Genomic DNA, 19,104 nt, shown 5'->3' on the forward strand with positions numbered 1-19,104 from the left:
GTGCTTTTACAACTGATGCAATTATGTGCTAAAACATATGTGTTATGTTATATTATGCTAATCATATGTTCGGAAGATACAGAAATGTAAAAAGTCAATTTGGATGCTACATGGTCCTATGGGGTCATTCTTGTTGCACAATAGCCTATGCAGGGCACACGGAAGTTAGATTTTAAACTTTCAATTGGCTTCAACTGGAAAACCGAAGAGTGCAGTGATGCAGTCAGATAAAATGTTGTGTAGATCACCAAATCTCACCAACAGGCCAAACAGATCGTCACTCTTTTTAAGGAATCAAGCCCTCATTCTGAATATGGTGTTGGCTTCTAAATCCCACTAGATTCATTCCTATGCATAATTTGGTTAACTGTATTCATATTTTACACTCTTAAGATGTATGTTGTGCAACCGGGGGATTACCTGTCAATTAAAAGGTATCTTCTTCTGTCACTGTCTGACTGTATATTTTTGATTTGTTGATAAAAAAACATTAAAAAAACACTGAGCTCTTTATTAGGTGACTAGAGAGAGAGAGAGAGAGAGAGAGAGAGAGAGAGAGAGAGAGAGAGAGAGAGAGAGAGAGCGAGAGAGAGAGGTACTACAGTACTGCCCTACAAAGGCAAAAGATCTTAAGTCGCTAGAGTGTGGAACTGAGAAAAATGACTTTAAAGATTTTTAGTTGTCCCGCCAAATTAATTATAGGTAGGACACTGGAAATCTGGCAAATAGATGTTTTAGTAATGACAATTATATACATAAAAAAATCTTGAGCTCAAACTTGACTTTTGACCACTATTTTTAAGTTACTGTACTCTGCCTTTGTATTGTCAGCAAAAAGTGAGAAGTCATGCCAAGGCAAAAGGCAGTAACTTCCACATTATCAATATTTGGTTGCTGATCACCATTAACAAAATCATTATAGTAACACCTGTATAAAATCTAGTGATCATGGCATTTATTTTGTATGATTTACAATTATTTATAGCCATCTATTGCTACCCTGTGCTTTGGTTGCATTCTGATGGCATTATTAATACATTTGACATGACAAAATACCTCCATAGATATATTAGTCCAGCGTTGGCTCGACCGTGTTTAGGGCGGGGCTGAAGTCGCCGGCGAAGTTTTGGCACTCTGCCAGCTAGATGCATGAGTGTTTCAACTAGGTCCGCTACCTGAACTGGGTGAGGCGGGGCTTTAGTTCTTGGTTGTATTCATCTGCTATCGCACGTTTGTCGATGGAGCGGTTTCAGACCATACTAAATCTTTTGACCGCGTTTATGCAGGACAAAGCTCTGAGGACATCAGAAGTTACAGGGACTGATGGCAGCTGTACAAAGTACACAGGCTACACCGTCATTTTAATTTTAATGGACATTAAAACAAAGGATGATAACCATACAATCTGGTAGGTAGCATTATTTGATAGAACACCGGCACAGTAACTTCATATTGACGCGCGGCTAAACAAAGGCAGAGCACCGTAACTCAATTTGAGCGTTCCAAAACAAAGCCAAAGAGCGGTAACTGGTGTTACGGTGTTCTGCCGTTGTTTCTCATGGGCTTTTGGAAGTTACTGTTAAGACAACTCATTATTTTCTCGAAAAAACAACGGAATTGATTCAAGATACTCATCCACATGATAAAGGAAGTCTTGAATGTGCCAAAAATATAAATAACTCATTTTCGACCAAAAACGAAGTTACGGTCTTTTGCCTTTGCACGGCAGTGTAGGTACTAATTCAAGTAGGTACAGTAGGTACTAATTCAACCTACTGTACATGCTATAGTGAATAAATGTTTGCAGGAAGTTCCCTCATTACAAGCGGGGAACTTGCTGGAATGAGTAAAATTATGCTCAATCCCCGCAAACCCACGCCGAAATTCAGGCCCTGCTCTCCATCTCTGTTATCAAGTAACTCTATGCTGGTATGAAGTGGTTTTTATGGTGTGACTGTGAATAAGCTGCTTCCACCATCCCCTAAGGACTAGCTCTACTTTGAGTGTGACCCTGAGAAACTGCTCAAGCAAAAAATCTCCAGCCCCTTTCAGCACCTCCTGTTTAGAATTCAAAGGGTTTCAAAACATTCAGTGACAGACAAATCCACTTGCCAATGAACTTTGAGTAGACGGCATACTAATTTGATGAGAATGAAAATTCATTATTGACGGTGAATAGACTATACTTCAATCCCTCACAGCCTTACTATTATTCATGTCAAAATAAAAAAATTCAATGAGATCCTCAGAGGTGATCACCTTATTCTTTTGCTAAAATTTAAGTTATAATTATGATTATTAAATATAATAAAATAACTTATGATTATGACCATTGACTTCATGAAATTTTACACAAAATAAATAAATAAATAAATAAATAAATACTAATTATATAATGTGTTCCTTTATTTATTTATTTATTTATTTATCTGGTTTAACTTGCCGTTAACTTGAGTCTTAAAGGGAGAGTTCAAACAAAAATAAAAATAAATTTGATCGTTTTAATTCTAATCTTCATCTCTACTGGAGTTCATGTCTAGCCTGCATCCAGATTAAAACAAAACTTTTGAGTTCCACCATAGAATAACAACATGCATGTTTGGAACAACATACATTTTCTTTTTTGAGTGAACTATCCCTTTAAGACTTCAAGTTAAAACCCATCATACACATCACATTCTGCATATCTTTGTGAGTTGTTTTTACCTGTCCAATAATCAAACTCAATCTTGTGTTTCATCTCTAACTTTATCTGTTTCCCCCATTCCACTTGCATTTCTTCTTTTCCTATCTCCATTTCCTTCTCCTTGCCCCCCTCTCATGCTTTATCTCTTCGGTCTTCCCTCTCTTCCCTGACGAGGGGCTGCAGGTATCATTTCAATTTCTGATGTCAACATCAAATTACTTATTTCATTTCATGCCTGGCCAAGCATCCTATAGCTACACGCAGGAGTGGTCGCGCTCAACTCGTTCTGCCGTGTCTGTTCCGACGACTCGCCTCGCCCTCCAGCTGACAGCTCTAATTATGCCCGATATCTGATAGTGCCGGCACACACTCACAAACTCACATCTCCACAGCAGGAGCCAAAGCTTGAGGTTTGAAGAGGGCCAATGCCAGACTGCCTGAGCTTTCACACGGGCCTGTGTATACGATCCATAAACAACTGTAACATAACTTTCAGTGCAATGTAAACTGTATAGACTGCTTTAACATGGTTGAATGCTGCTTCAAGAGGGTTAAATATGGCTGTCTGCGTGTAGGGATGCATTGATTCTGGCCGATATATGTATGAATGTATGCATGTAATATATAATATATATATATATATATATATATATATATATAAATAATTTCCAACTTAAAACGTTATATTGAAATAGTACATTTGGAGTTTCAGTGTTTTCACTTAATATATGTGCTTTGTGTTTTTACGGTACATCACTGATGTCCAATCATGGTCACTGCTACATTTTTCACTGTGTTCCTTTCTGTCGTCTCCACTTCTCCGGTATATAAGCACAGTCGCGCTTCAGCCTGAGTCTCCACTGAAGCTGCCAGCTGAGTAAATAGGATGTTCTTATCACCACCCGAGCACAAACACATACCAAAGCCTGCAGGCCTGAGGGTGCAGACAGTCTCCGCGCTACTCTACCTCACACCCTGACAACACAAGCACACACACACTGAGCTCAAGAACAGCTCGGCTCTTAAAACACTCCTATTGTTCCTGTTGGCACAGGGCCTTGTCTAGACCAATGGAGTGGATAAGAGAAATTGTAAAATCCTGTTTAAATATTGAACCTTGTTGTTCGTAAGAACGAGACAGATAAGAAAAGCCACCAACTGACAGATAAAAATCAGGTGTCAAGACAAGACCTACCTTACTTTTTTTTTCCTGGTAGCTCAAACTTTCATGCAGCATCTACACACAATAGCAATGGTAAAATTCTACACTAAATGCCAGTTCTGATAGATTTTGCATATTATTTGTGACTGCTATAAATGCAGAGTTCCCACACAGATGGATTCACTGAAAAGAAGGAATTGTTAACAAATCTATCAAACTTTTTTTTGGGGTGTTGACTGAGTGTGATTTCTTGTCAGTATGGTGAGTGATGCACAGATTTGATTGGTCACTCACGTCTGTCAGTCTGTCTCTGGAGCTGCTCCGGATGGAGGGTTTGGATTCTCCACTGACGCTCTCACTGTCGCTGTCTTTGCAGTTGTTCTGGCCCGGCTTCAACTGGAAACCACAAAGACAGCAAAAAGAAACAATCAGATAAAGCAAGAAGAGAAAAGGCACTAAATTAAGTTATGTATCTAAATAAATTAAATTTAGATAGAGCACAGACCATAAAACAAACAAACGGAAGCAGCTCTGGTAAAATGTAGCTATTGGATGTACACTACCGTTTAAAAGTCTCTTATGTGAACCAAGACTGCATTAATTTGATCAAAAACAGTAATATTGTGAAATAGTATTACAATTTAAAAATTTTTTTTCCTATTTTAATATATTTTAAAATGTAATTTATTCCTCTTTTGGTAGAGCTGAATTTTCAGCATCATTACTCAGTCTTCAGTTTCACATGATCCTTCAGAAATCATTCTACTATACTGATTTGTTGCTCAAGAAACATTTGTTATTATTATCAATTAATAAATAGAAAATTCAAAAGAACAGCATTTTATTTAAATTGAGATCTTTTGTAACATTATAAACTGTAACTTTTAATCAACTGAATGTGTCCTTGCTGAAAGGATTCATTTCTTTCAAAAAATAATAAACATAAACGGCAAATCTGACTGATCTTCCTGTGCAAATCAGCCAAATACAAACTGACAACCATATTTTGCTGTTGTGTGAACATAACCATTAGGATGAGTGAACATTTGGGAGATGCTAATTCGGATCGGCACATCTCTAGATTCTGTCATGATCCTTTCATGTAATTTCATCACTTTCTCTATGAATACCGTGGGCACACCGGTCTCGAGTCCCACGGAGGAGCTCCAGAAGGATAAAAGGAGGAGTGACGACAGTGGAACATGAGAGAGGACCAGGCCTGGACTTTGTGTTGTTGTTTTGTTTTCGTTTTTATGTGGCAGTCATCCGTCAGAGGCTGCCGCTTGTCATTTTGTTGTTTATGTTTATTTTGTGATTAAACTTTTACGATGAACGTTCGCTGGTTCCTGCCTCCTTCTTCCCTGAACTTAAATTTTGTTACAAATACATTGGCCAATGTTCCAAAAGAATAAATTATAAACATTAAAATATAACACATATTCATGCAACGAGAATAGGACACCAAAAATGGTAACCCAAAATTCTTGTAAATCTGTTGAAGATATGGCACAGAGGGTTGAACATACTGAAACTGGGTTCTATCAAATAAAGAGCAAAAATAAATAAACAGCAAAAGCAACTCTGACCACTGACATCTACACGGTTTCATCTGGAGAAGCCTGACTTCATATCAGACCTGTGAGAAAGAGAAATAAAAACCCACCAAACTACATCAAAAGCAGTTTTCCATTCAGTAAGCCACTCTCCCCATGCAAGAACCAGAGATTCACAGCAGGTGTCCTTCAGCACGCTAGAAATCATAAAGAATAAGAGCAGAGTGTAGAGGAGAAGGACGAGGGGGAAAGCGGGAGGAGGACATAAAATCCAAAAACATCTGAGCCCCAGTAAAGTCTGGAGAACAATGGCATACTCCTGGGACCCGGCAACTGTCATCAAGGTCTGCAGTTTACGTCTTCTGAAGCTTCGCCATTCAGACGGGCTGTTTCCGTACCCCTCGCACTGCCAAAAACCCACTGCCTTCATCTCTCAGCACATGAAAACCCAGTTTTATGAGTCGGGATGAGCTGTAAATGACTGCAGTGTCACTTAATGGAAAAAGCAGAGCAGGCCACGGCACACTGGGGGGTTGTTTACCAAGATGGAGAGATAGTTTGGCCGCTCATTTCTTTTCCTATCTTTCTCTCCCAGACATTCCCTCTTTCTCTGTCTCACTCGCTCTTTCATACTTCCCCATCACGTAGAAGAATAAAAACAGATTCTTTGCGATAGTTCTTGACAAAGGCAGCGGGACGGGGGAGGGAAGAAGATGAGGGTTGGAGAATATCTCTTTTCACTGGTGCAGGCTGTGGGTTGTTAAAGGCGCACAGGCGGGATAAGGGACTGCGGGGAAGAGGGCCCTTGAGTAAAGCACATAATTAAAATGAAACTGTTCCCTTTCTGTAGCCATTAGCTATGTGAAAGGATCTCTCTCAGAGGGAGAAGCTCAGTGACTCCAGGCAGAGACGCTTGCTTCTACCAGCAGGCCACCGTGATAAGAGGCAGGCACAGCTCACAGAGAGAAAGAGACTGAGTGAGAGTTGGCAGTAACAAAAAGGAGGACAGGGGACTGTAAAGTTTGAAGTTGAGGGAGGATGGACAGGTCAACTAGTATGTGTCGTTTTATTCCTGTTGAGAAGCCTTGTGCTTCAAGGTCAAATACTGTCTTTAATGTCTTTATTTATATTCAGCATTAAAAATGTAAAATGTAAATAAACTAATTCAATAATAAATTGGAAAATAATAAAAGGACAATGAATAATAATTACAATATCAAATGAAATACGTATGGATAAATAAAAAAAATGATGTGTTATTGTATTTGAAACTATTGTAAAACTACTGTATTTTATATCAATTCCACATTTAGCTATTAAGCTTATCAACCAATTCATCCTAATATGGATAACATTTTGTCTAAGCCACTTGTTTTCATTAGACGTATTAGAAGCTTTTGTTTTAGGGCAAGGTAGTGCATACAGTGAGTATTATTGTACTTGTTTATTTGTATTTGGTTTATTCAACCAACTTGCAGCATTTTTGTAATCAAAAACTTGCAACAGCTGGTGTTCCTTTTCAAGTGACTCTGGGCAGTGAGTCTGAAGACACTGGTTAAGAGCTCCGGATAAAAGTTTAAATAAACAGGTTTTAGTTCAGTATTGCTTAGTTAAGATGACAAGAAATGCATAATGGATACTGGCTGTAAAAATGATGTCACTCAATCATTTCCATAGCACTGTGCATAACATGCTATAAGAAGTTTCATACTGAGCGTTAAATGTTCTAAAGAAGAAGAAAACACCACTAAATAAATTACTATGAGGAAGCACTTGTATTATTCTCCAATAATGTTGATGTCTGTAAAAGGATGGTGCATATTTACTTACTATGGGTTGAGTTAATAATCAAATATTAACACAGATATCGAACCCAGATAAACTACCTTTAACCAGTTAAGCAGGAACATCTTTTACATGAGAATTGAAAAGCGATGTGGAGATTTGTTACTAGGTTTCCCCACTCAATTCCGCTTAATGCCTCTTAAATAGCCTTTGAAAAATGAAGTACTTTTTCCTGAAGGCACGCGGGTCATTTCTTATGAGTTCTCGGAGTAATTTTTGAAGAGATTTTATTAATAGAGGTGTTAAAGAAAAAAGTGCAATGCTGGTAGCCACGATAAATTACCATCATCAAAAAGTTCAGTGCAAATCGGGTTTCCACCCACAGTCGATAAATCAGAAAGCTGGAGCAGTCCTGTCTATAAACCGCTATGTCCACACATTCTTCATTACTCCACATTTACAGTTTAACAGGGCATCTCACTAACTCTAAAATTAGTCTGATGTCTAGACACATAAAGTGTGATATCTATTGTGTTCATTTTTATTGTTCCTATGCTCTTTCTGGCACTACTCAGCTCGGTTTTGGCATATGATCGTTACCTACTGCTGCTCGCTAGATTAACTGTCATAACAAACGTAATGCAGTTTCTTGTAAAAATGATCGTTCTTTGGAAAGCAAGCATCTCCCATATGTACACGCCTGTGAGTGTGTGTACATAATAATGTTGTTTAGGAGTGTGTATGTGTGCATATGGGCGTCTGTGGGTTTTCACAGTCTTGCTTGTGCAATCATAATGACGTTAATGAAGACTGACAGTTCCACCAGGTTGCACCATAAGGATAAACTCCTTTAACAACCCTGAGAGCAGAGCCTTGGTAAAGATTCCCCCTCCAGGAAGATAACAAACAGATGGTTTTCATATTCCAGCAACTAATTCCTCAACAATTAAAAACACAGTAAGACATTAGCATCTAATGAAACATTTAAACTACCAGTAAGTGCATCTGCCATTAATTTCAACACAGTAAGTTCTTGTTTTGCCTCAATCTGTTCCCTGTTAGGGCTGATTTCTCCCTCCCCCTGTCTGAGTTTACTGAAGTATAGAATTAACAACTGTTTTCAATAAGCAGTCAGCATGATTCCCTGGCACAAAAGCCTCCACGCTATTAAAAATTAATTTATGCTGCCAAGGCTTTGATGTGAGGCAGTAATGGAAAGAGCTTCTCGTTTTGCCTTCCTCATAAAAAGGTCAAAGAGACCTGAGCGCGTTAACCTGGCTCTTGCAATCGCCCGCAAAAAGAAAGTCAGCCGTCAATGGTCGTTTTATAGATAGCACAGTTTTATAGCGCTGTAATCACATTGCACTTAGCGAGTCCGTCTGAGAGAAAACCTCCATGAAGGTAGTTTGTTTCCAACGGGGCATACGGAGGCCAAGCGTAACAGCTTTTGACTGAATTATACTGATAGAAAGTCACATTAATTCACACCAGCTCTTTGTGAACAACTTCAGCAATACAACAAGACTTTTTATTTTGAATTTACTGCGATTTCACCCTGGCACCCGCACTGAAGCTATGCATCCATTACAAGCGCTGTTACAACCAGTCCATAAGTCTAAATGTATTTTATGGGGATTGTCTCAAATACATAGCACACAATAGCTTTGAGTTTCCATTTAACAGACAGTTTTAATGGCCCTTTAAATTTGAAAGTGGGAGTGGTGGATTTCAATGGCACTACTGGAGAATGGTGCCTTAATCTGAAATAATACTGACATACATTAAGAGCTTGCTTGTAAAAGCCATATTAGTTTATACTGAGATGGAAGCACTTGTAAAGAGGCGAGAGCTTAGATGAGCATCCTTTCAAAGTTATCAACAGCGTGATGGTGTAAGTAGATGTTGTGTTTTGCTATGCATATTCGATAGCAAAGAACCCATTGGAAGAACAAAACAGTACAGTTTCTATAGAAATTCACTGACGGTTCATCAGAGGTAGAAACAAAGCTCAAATAATGGATAAGTATCCTTTGAAAGGCTCTGACTAGACTCTTAAAATGGCTTTTGAAGCTTTTACAGGATTATCGTTAGCACATGTAGTCAATTACTTCCTTTGCCCACTTGCTGAAAAGTGCTTGCCGGTGTTATGATAAAATTTTACAAGTCTATTGAACTATTCCCACAGGCTCGGCCCACAACCCGATGCAGTCAAACACAAAGACTGACTCCGCCACATTGGCCTTTTAAACGGCGCCGTTCGCAAACCCCAATACTCTTTTCATCTAAAATCCTACTTTGAACAGCTCGGCTGACCCTTCACTTCCAGTGGAAGCCCGATGGATTCTGTTGCTATCGGCTTCTGTTCTTCCTTAGTTACGCACTACAGCAGCTGTGCAGCTTGACAGTAATAAAACCTGGAACAATTTACCAGCTTTTATTGTTCTTCTGCGGGTTTCAGCACAGCTAACCTGTCCTCCAAGGAGCCGAAAGAGAGAGTGAGAATCCCACTAGAGCGCCAATGAAAGAGGATCTCATTTACCTAAAAGCGCTTATAAATTTTTAATTTGCTTTAACAAGTAAATTAACAAGTCCCTCATTCGGGAAGTTTTATGGCTGCCTGCCACTGAGGGACAGCCATGAAAGTTTTATAGATAATCCACTAGTGTGCTTGGCTGCTTATAATAAATTGTCTATTTCCTGCTGTAGAGTCAAATCCCTCAGTTTCCAATGACTACACTTTAAATATATCCCTCTCTGCTTTCTTTTCAGTGCAATATAACGCCTGTTTTAACACTGGAGCAGACGGCAGCCCGTGGAGGGAGAATTATACTGTTACATGTGGAGGTGAGGAGGGTCTGGTCTGTATAAGTCAACATTGGCTTACATTCTGAAGACAATGCTTACCACAGTACCCTCCGTGATTGGCTGACAAGATAAAATTATGTCATCATTTATTCATTCTCATGTCATTGTAAACCTGCATGATTTCCTTTCTTCTGTGAAACACAAAAGAAGATATTTTGAAGAATGTTTCAAAATAATTCAATATCTAATATCGAAAGGCTTGATTGGATAAATAAAAATGTATTGTGAAATCATCATCATAATTAATACATTTTATTTAATCACTGATGGAACATTTGGTTTTATCACATTTTATCGATTTGATTTACCCATCAACTGTGATGAAATGACTGTAGCACTCAACCTTTTATATTGGGGGGCACAATTAATTGAAATAAAACTGAAATCACAATATGGCTGAGTGCGATTATCAAATCGAAGAGCTGCAATTTAATCAAATATATACATGCGCTGCATGTTTCAGAGTGAAGCACGGCACTGTGTTCTTTTGCACATGAGCAGCTCATGATCCAGAATTTTCAGTATCTCTGAAAAGGGTTTGTAGTAAATGCTTCTCCACACGAATTCATCATTGCGTCTGCTTTGAGTTTGGGTCACTTATAAAGTGCATTTGGGAACGCAACGTTTTATAGAAAGCGAGATAGATAATCCAGTGTGCTTGGCTGCTTATAATAAATTGTCCATTTCCTGCTGTAGAGTCAAATCCCTCAGTTTCCAATGACTACACTTTAAATATCTCCTTCTCTGCTTTCTTTTCAGTGCAATATAACAATATAAAAGGGATAATTATACTGTTACATGTGGAGGTGAGGAGGGTCTGTAATAATAATTATTTGTATTATTATTGTAGTCTTATATATAATTACATAAATAACATTTTGGGCACAGTAAAAAAAAAATCACATTTCAAATGGCTCTTTTTAGATCTTTGTGATTCAGAAGAATCACAATTCCCTACTCTCATGGCATATTGCTCTACAATACGTCTGTATATAGGTCACAACACACAGAGGTCTTGACTCTGTTCCCAATTAGTGAATTAAAAGGCCCTGCATGAGCTCCCTGGACCTCCATCTGAGCGTTCTGGTTTTCTGGCAGCCGGCAGTAGTTGGATACAGCTGTGAGCAGTTAACCTGAGTGAGCTTACCCCAACGACAACAGCGCTTGACAGAAGGATGCAGGGGCCATCATAGCTGGTGCGGCACGGCTGCAAATGTTCCGTCATTGCTTGGACAGCCACTGAGTCACCCCGCCAACCCGATCGGCCCCGCTATGACCTCCTCAGCTCTGAGGGCCAGGGCTCTTAACCGCCGCAGACAAGCTGCCTGTATCGCATCCGATCTAAAGTAACAGCCTGTCAACAGGGATCAGAGCTCGGGTCAGGCTAAAAGGCCTGCGTGGCTGTTTATTTAGGCTAACATTACGCCTGAGTACGTACTGCAGCGTGCTTCCACTCGCACATTGTCATGCTTAAACTAGATCACCCTGTCCTCGCAAAGACACTGGGTTATATTCGCCACCTTTCTCCGTCAGCGCTCCAATCGACATCTACATTCCCCCAAAGCCTCAATTCTGTAGGTGACATCACATCCTAAATGTCAGCAGAAACAATTTTGCAGGAATATTGCAGCTTTCATCAGCGTCTCTCGTTCCCCAAGGTGCGATTGCCATGGAAACGCTGCGGGCCCCCCTCTTTGCGGTTGCTAAGCTCAAGTGACATGCGACGACCTTCAGTGACCTTGTCAGGAGCTGCTGTCGTGATGGCATAAGGGATCTTAACTGACGATTACCATTAGCTTTAACCTGCCTTTTATTCCACCTGTGTGAGAATGCGACGCTTTTAGGAAGCAAGAGAGAGGTTGCGTCTCTCAACAGAGGCCTGAGGGTAAATGAACCTTGAAGGAAGGGAAAAAAAGAGAGAGACAAAAGAGAGGCAGAGGTGGACAGGGAGTAAAAACAGTGCAGAGTGCAGTTTAAACCTCATAACTCACACAAAGAGCCACGTTTACTCACTTCAGCTGCTGCCTCGAGGACAAACCTGAGGACGCATTTATATGGATATAAAACTTAGTGATGTACAATGACATTATAGACAAATCAATATGCTTTTAACATCCATCCTCTGCTTGTGCTCAGCACTACTCCAGTTCCACTCCTACAAATGGCTCTATAATGTGCTGCTCCTGCATACTGATATATGGGGACAATTCCCAGATTTAATAATGAACTGAAGAGCAGAGGAGGGAAGTGAGATATTACGAGCGACCGGAGACTTCAATTCTCTTAGATCATATCTGAACAGCTAGTCATGGTGCACAGAATGACAATAAAAGATGAGGTCGTCAGTCTGTGAACACCACACATGTACAGAACAGATACGACTAGTCAAGGTCTACCTGACCCCGATTAGACCATTTATTGGGATGTTTACATAAGATGCGTTTTTACTATGCAAAGTATCTAGCAACTATAACACATAATCCTTTTAGCATACTAATTAAAGCACCATCATAATTATCAAAACTGCATAAAATAAATAAATACATAAGATTAAATAAGATAAATACAGATACAACAAGAAACTAATATAAAAAACTAAATAGTAGTGCTGTCAATCGATTAAAAATGTAACTAATTAATCACGAATTTTTCTGTAATTAATCGCAATTAATCACACCTAATGTTAAAGTTATGTGCGCATGAGTCGTGTGTGTGTCACACAGACAGGAGATTCACATGTAACGCTAGCCAAAGAATGATGGGGAAAACGGCTGCTGCGTTAATTGCGTTTCGACAGCCCTAATCAATATAGATAAAGACAAAATGAGGAAATAAGAATAAAAAAAAAAGAATAAGGAAAAAGGGAAATTGAGAATAAATAAATAAATCTAGTAAGTTGGTGGACAACTAGATGACTATCTTGACCCATCCCTAACAGAATGACACTCAAGAGATAAATACAACTTGGCTGATATGAAGCAAATGAACAAGGTCTTGGAAGCTAAGCAGATATTTCCCAGAATGCAGCAGATACATAGAGGGCAGGCTGTCACAGAGAAGCCAGAGAATTTAAGCAAGCAGGCCAAGTGCTTATCACTACATAACATTTCATCAAAGAAATTTGTGTGCAATTAATTACATTCCCAGGCCTCCGCGATCCGGCTGTAGTTGTTACTCGGCTATCGGCTTTCAGGGCTCGCCATCTCACTAAGCCTCGCTCACGGTGCCAAGTCACATCCCCCAACACCAGCCAGCCTCAATAAAAGAGAACGAAAAAAAAATCCCCTCTCTTCTCAGCTTGCAGGGGCTCTCATTTCTCTTTTTTATTGCCATTTATTTTCCTCTAGGAATTCACTGCCAGTATATTGGCAAGCCTTCCAGTAGATGGAAGCAATGAAATTTAGCGCGGACACTTAACACCGGGTCAAGCCATGCGCGCGGCTCATGTGTGGCGGTAATATGATAAACAGGGGTATCTAGTGTGGTAGAGACCACTTTTATTTTTTGTCCGTCTGTCTATGTTGAAAGTGACAGGGAGAATGTGCGGCACTGGTGTGGAATGATGTTTATTTTTTTGGTTTCTATATTTATTCATTTTATATGGCCTATTTACATCTGTGGATGTAAACAGGTCAGGACCGGAGTGTCACCTTACAGCCCATGCAGACGTGGAAAAATCTCTAACTGAGCATTAGCATGCTAAACAAACCAACAAAAAATGGCTAACAGAGACTTTAAGTGCTTCCACTCTATTATTAGACAGACAACAAATAGAACACGACACAGCTTGAAACAAACTGGTGATTTATTACACAAGTCATGTTGCAACAAAGTATCCTACTGCTGGCCTAGTGATTGGGAGCTGAATTTGTGAATCTTTTCAAATGATGTTTCCCTCCATCATTCCATCACAACGTTTACATCCGCACTAATAATGGGATTTTTTTACAATAAGGACTTAAACTCCAGTTTACGTGACATTTTCATTATTCAAATTATTCGCCAAGAAGTATGGTTATTTTTACCGCCATTCTTCACACACCCCTAATCATAGCACAAATGATGAACTCACATACAGTAGGTGTGTTACTGGCCACTGTTTAAATCCACTTGCATCCATCCGTCAAATGCAAAACACATTTCTAAGGACGTATTGGATATTATTCGGCGCTTTATGAGGGTGCACATAAACACACTTCATGTCTTTGCCCTGGTATAATACAAGGAGAAAAACTATTTAGAATACAACAGTATTGTGTGCTCAGACTATTAAACAGTTTGTCTGTTTAGGTCTAAACCCTTTTAACCCCTGCTGCTAACATTCAGTTGACTAACACAATAACATTACATAACAATAACATATAAAATCACAGTGCCATAAAACAAGACAACAGCAAGTGATCTGATAGTAAATAATGGTGTTTATAAATAATGTAAATAATGTGTAAAAGCACAGGTTAAGTACATGAACCACTGATATGAAAACATAAAACATATTCATACTGCTAGCGGAAACTATGTAAGACACTGCTATGATACCTGGCAAAACAAACGCCAATTATTTTTCTCTGGTGTAAGGATGATATTAACTTGTCATGTTACAGCTTTCCAAGTCAAAGAATGTTCAGTAGGTAACGACTACTAAATAAAGTAATGACTTTATTTTAAAAGACTGAACTGAATCATCAAAGTGGCCAACAAATGTGACCTTAGTTACACAGACAAAGTTTAAGCAGCATCGAAAGTTAAGACATTTTGATAAAAGGTCATGAAAACAACACTAATGTCATGTGATTTTCTTTCCCGCCATTCTTCCATTGTTTAAACAAAAGATTGCATTTAAAAACAACATCATATCGTGATACTATTTATAAATCATGTGCGCGCAGATTCTGTGGTTTGGACATTATTATGGGAAACATGCATGATGTAAATGATGCATGAGGCCTTGATCTGTTTTGATGAAAAATTCTCTTAGCGTTATACACACCATTAGTTTCTTCAGGTGTTTGTCTTCATTTTTCAGAGTTGCCTGTAAAGATAAGGTATATAGCCTCCCTTCATGACACCAAGGATCTGGGTGGGCCATTCTGGGAATGCGGGACACAGGTGATCAGTGTGCGTTTCGGAGTATAAGATTTACACTGTGTTTAAAATAGCTTCCTGCTCTCATAGACCTGTCACCACCTACATCACATGGGATAGAAAACCAGGGCTGGGGACAAACCGTCCCACCAGTGTCAGCCACAAATTACAGCATTCCCAGGAGAAGTTCTGGCCTCGGCCCCGTTTCTTCTTACTTCATACTGATGCTGCTATTTTGTGCCAAATTAATAATAATAGTGTGAAATTATAACCAGATTGAAATATTTTTTATTTGTTCAGCCTCTGGCACAAGTTCATCTTAAACAAGGCTGTTATCGTCCATCTTTTTAAGCGGCTTAAGGCTGTTTGACCTTGTCAGCCATGCACGGCATCTCTCTGTTTGTGTTTAGGTCTGCACTTCCTTTAGCAAGTAATGGACTTCCTTCAGAGCATAAATCACAGTCATATGCTTTTTTCAATCTCATGTTTCCTCAGTTCACTCCATGCGTCTAGGCATGTTTTTCTACACATACACACAATTTCCAACATATATTTGAATTAGATTGTATTTATTGATTTTAATTTTTAAAGTTGTAGTAATTTTGTTATGTGTTTTTGTCATGTTTATTAGTTTTTTTAAACATGTCTATAAAGTTTTTTTTTTTTTATTATGTTTTAGTTTTTTAGTTTTAGTTTATTTAGAGTTATTTTTGTAGTTCACATTAAACTAAACGGAAATGAGAAATGTTGCCTTGGAAACTAGCTGATTATTCCTTACATATAATATGATTGTGTCTTATGTAAACACCCCCCAATAAACACGGCCAATCAGGGTCAGGTGAACTCGAAACCATAATATCTAGCAATTAATGGACTAGTCATTTAAGCAACCCACCGAATAGTTGATTTTGAAAATGTAAATTGTGCACACCTATAGTCTACCTCTGTCAGGATACATTTAGAAAATCTAGCTAATTTCCTTAATTTTCCAGCCAAACGCTTCCATTGCTTTGCCAGACAACAGCATCCTTTATCGTCTCTGTCTGGCCATGATGGGCTTTTCTTTCTTTTTTTTCTTTACATGCTCTTAGGGCCACAAATGTCAACCAGAGGAAGGCAATTATGAGACTAAAATTACTTCCTTACTGTTATCAATCCACTCTGTGGGCCAGGGGACTGGTTAAAAGCTACCATGTAATGGGGCTCAGTTAGACTTTTCTCCTGGGCCTCCGCCAAAGGCTGCTAACCTTGCTATTAAAGGCCTCGACAAGCTTTGTCAATGCAATCTTCTGAATGCTTTGAGTGACAAGTGATCGATACTCTCTACTCTCTGGGGTCATCGGTGGTGACAGAGCCCTAAGTAATAACACAACCCTGGCTGCCGCCTCCAACTTAAACGCTTCCCCTGACACAATATTTCTTTTTTGTCTCCGAGCTTGCGAGCTAAATTTTCGTGCCAATCGAAAAAGGGAGGATGGGAGGGAGGAGGTGGAGGAGGAGAGAAATGGAAGGAGGGTCTGACAAATGGCTGTATGTGTGTGTGCGTGCGGATTGATGCCGACCGGGGCGAGAGCGAGGCGCGGGGGAGGGAGGTGGGGGCGCGGAGAGCTCAGATAAATCGAAAATGACTGGCTGGCGAGTTGTAATCTGCCAGCGCCGAGCCCCCTGTAGCAACAAGCCAAATGAAAAAGCATGCTGACAGACCACAGAGATGGAGGGCCTGCGGTAGACTGCAGGAGGGAGGGAGGGAGAGAGAGAGAGCAGTGGAAAGGAGAAAGGAAGTGAAAGCCATGCCAGAGATATTGCGAGGGAAAATGCTTGCTCTCGTGCTTGACGGAGAGTATGCCGCACTGTCATATATGATGAACCGCGTAATTTGTGGATTTGTGATTTCTATATAAAATGCAACAGAAACGATGCGTGTACAACTATATAAGAAATTACTTCTAAATTAAGGCGGTTAATCAGTTTGCCATTAAATATAAACTCCACCTGAACGCAAATTAATTCATCTTATAAAATATGCTACTAGAGCTTTAATTGGGGTTACACACTCTAAATGCATCCATGAATTAAAAAAGCTCCTATATGCTCATTTCTCACCTGCCGTCTCTGAGAAGCGCACAATTTAACACACTCGCACACACTCACACCCACACAAAGGCAGCTGTCCTGTCCTCTACCAGCAGGTGAAAAACATTCTGACATCGAACTCCGACACAAGAGCTCCACCTACAGCAAATTCTGCTCCACCCACACTGCACACTAAATCTTCTTTGTCTGAACATGGAGATCCACCCATCTAAAGGCTGCACATTCTGTATTTACTGCACAGAGGGATGTCAAATCTGGCTCTGACCATTAATTGTAGATCATGGGGCCAAGATGAATGGGAATGTCAGTCGCATTCCACCCACTTCTTCTCACCATTTACTGTTTCCTCTCCACAAAACGACTGTACTATAATAATAATAATGTTCAAATTGATTTCTCTCTCACACACACACGCACGCACGCACGCACACAGAGAGAGAGAGAAAAAAAAAAAATGCAGCAAAATATGAAATATGAATTTAATAATAATAATAATAAATCATGTTTTTATTACATACACACATATGTATGTATATATATATATAGTACTGTATAAGCATATTATATATATATATATATATATATATACACACACACACACACACACACACAGTAGTCAAGTGAAGTGGATCAAATACGTTCATCAAAGTTGACTACTGTATATATATATTACTTAGAAAAACATAGTATTTTATTCTTTGCAGACTTTCTTAGGCAGCTGGATTTTAATTTTGAATTAATTTTTTTTGTCATGCATGTTTACTGAGCTCCATAAAAGTGAGAGCAGAATGAACTCCTCTTGCCTTTCTAAATCTAAAGACAGGCTAGCAAGGGATTTTGGGATGCACTGACCCCTAGCCTGCCAGTCTGCATATCCTCAGCTCACACTGCAAGGTCAGACTGACTAACCGGCCTCTGAGACTCACAGTCTTACCACTGACTCAATAACCTTGCCTGTAAAACAATACAAGACAGGCTCCAACACATCCCCACACACAGAAGCATTACAAAATAAACACACACAAACATAACCAGGAGCAAAAAACTCAAGGCTGTGAGCAATACTCCAGACTAACACTGTCTTCATAAGCTTTTCACAAATTCATATGCATATCCAAAAACGCACACTCTCTCTCTCTCTCAAACACAAATAATTCACTTTTTTCTTGAGGGGAGGAAGCTTTGCCTTGTCATTCAGAACCACCCCTTGCTACGGAAAGTAAAGAGATGGCGGGAGGGATGTAAGTGAGAAAGGGCGAAACAGACAGAACAAATTCAGAGCAGGCGATGCCTCCTCCCGTTCCCCCCCAATTTCAGGACCCCACGGCTTCCCGGCGGATTGTGTCAGAGAAAGCCATCTCCTTCCCAGCAGGCCGTCTATTCCCCTGCCTGGGCTCAACTTCCCCTCCTGCCGCCCCACTTCCTGGCTCCCCCCACTGAGCTATCTAGGAAATCACAGCCAATGGCAAATCATTTGTCTCTGCGGTGTGTTCACTAAGTGTTCGCTGCCCTGCAGAGGGACAGAGCAGGACGTGAGCACATTTCCTCTCAGTAAACACAGCAAATGAGTTTTGCAACCCTGCGAGCGGCAATTTGGTGAAGGAATACAAAGATGGGAAACGCACCAATCAAAACGGTTTTGTGAGTCTGCATGAGAAAATTAGGTTTCGCTGTCATTTGAGATGCCCAGATAACTTGACTTTGTCAAAAGAGCATGCAAATGTTTTTCCTTGTTATATCAACACGACGCTTCGCAAACAAAAAACTCAAACGCAGAATTTGAATTATGACACTTTGCTTTTGTCAGTTAAATAACAGTTTGTCTGACCTCTTCGGCAATGTGATTCCAGGATGAGCCTTGTACAAACATCCTC

General features: G+C 39.7%; 1 protein-coding gene across 6 annotated transcripts in view; it reads right to left on the bottom strand.

Annotated features, from left to right (window-relative positions):
* auts2a (activator of transcription and developmental regulator AUTS2 a) overlaps positions 1-19,104 on the bottom strand; it is a 346,002-nt gene that overhangs the window by 206,425 nt on the left and 120,473 nt on the right. For all 6 annotated transcript variants that reach the window (XM_082157791.1, XM_082157789.1, XM_082157790.1 and 3 more), the window contains one exon: positions 4,143-4,244. In XM_082157791.1, coding sequence (XP_082013917.1) covers positions 4,143-4,244 — 102 coding nt within the window. The remainder of the gene's footprint in view (positions 1-4,142; positions 4,245-19,104) is intronic.

This window comes from Leuciscus leuciscus, assembly GCF_965113295.1.
Source record: "Leuciscus leuciscus genome assembly, chromosome: 24".
NCBI classification, from domain to species: Eukaryota; Metazoa; Chordata; class Actinopteri; order Cypriniformes; family Leuciscidae; genus Leuciscus; species Leuciscus leuciscus.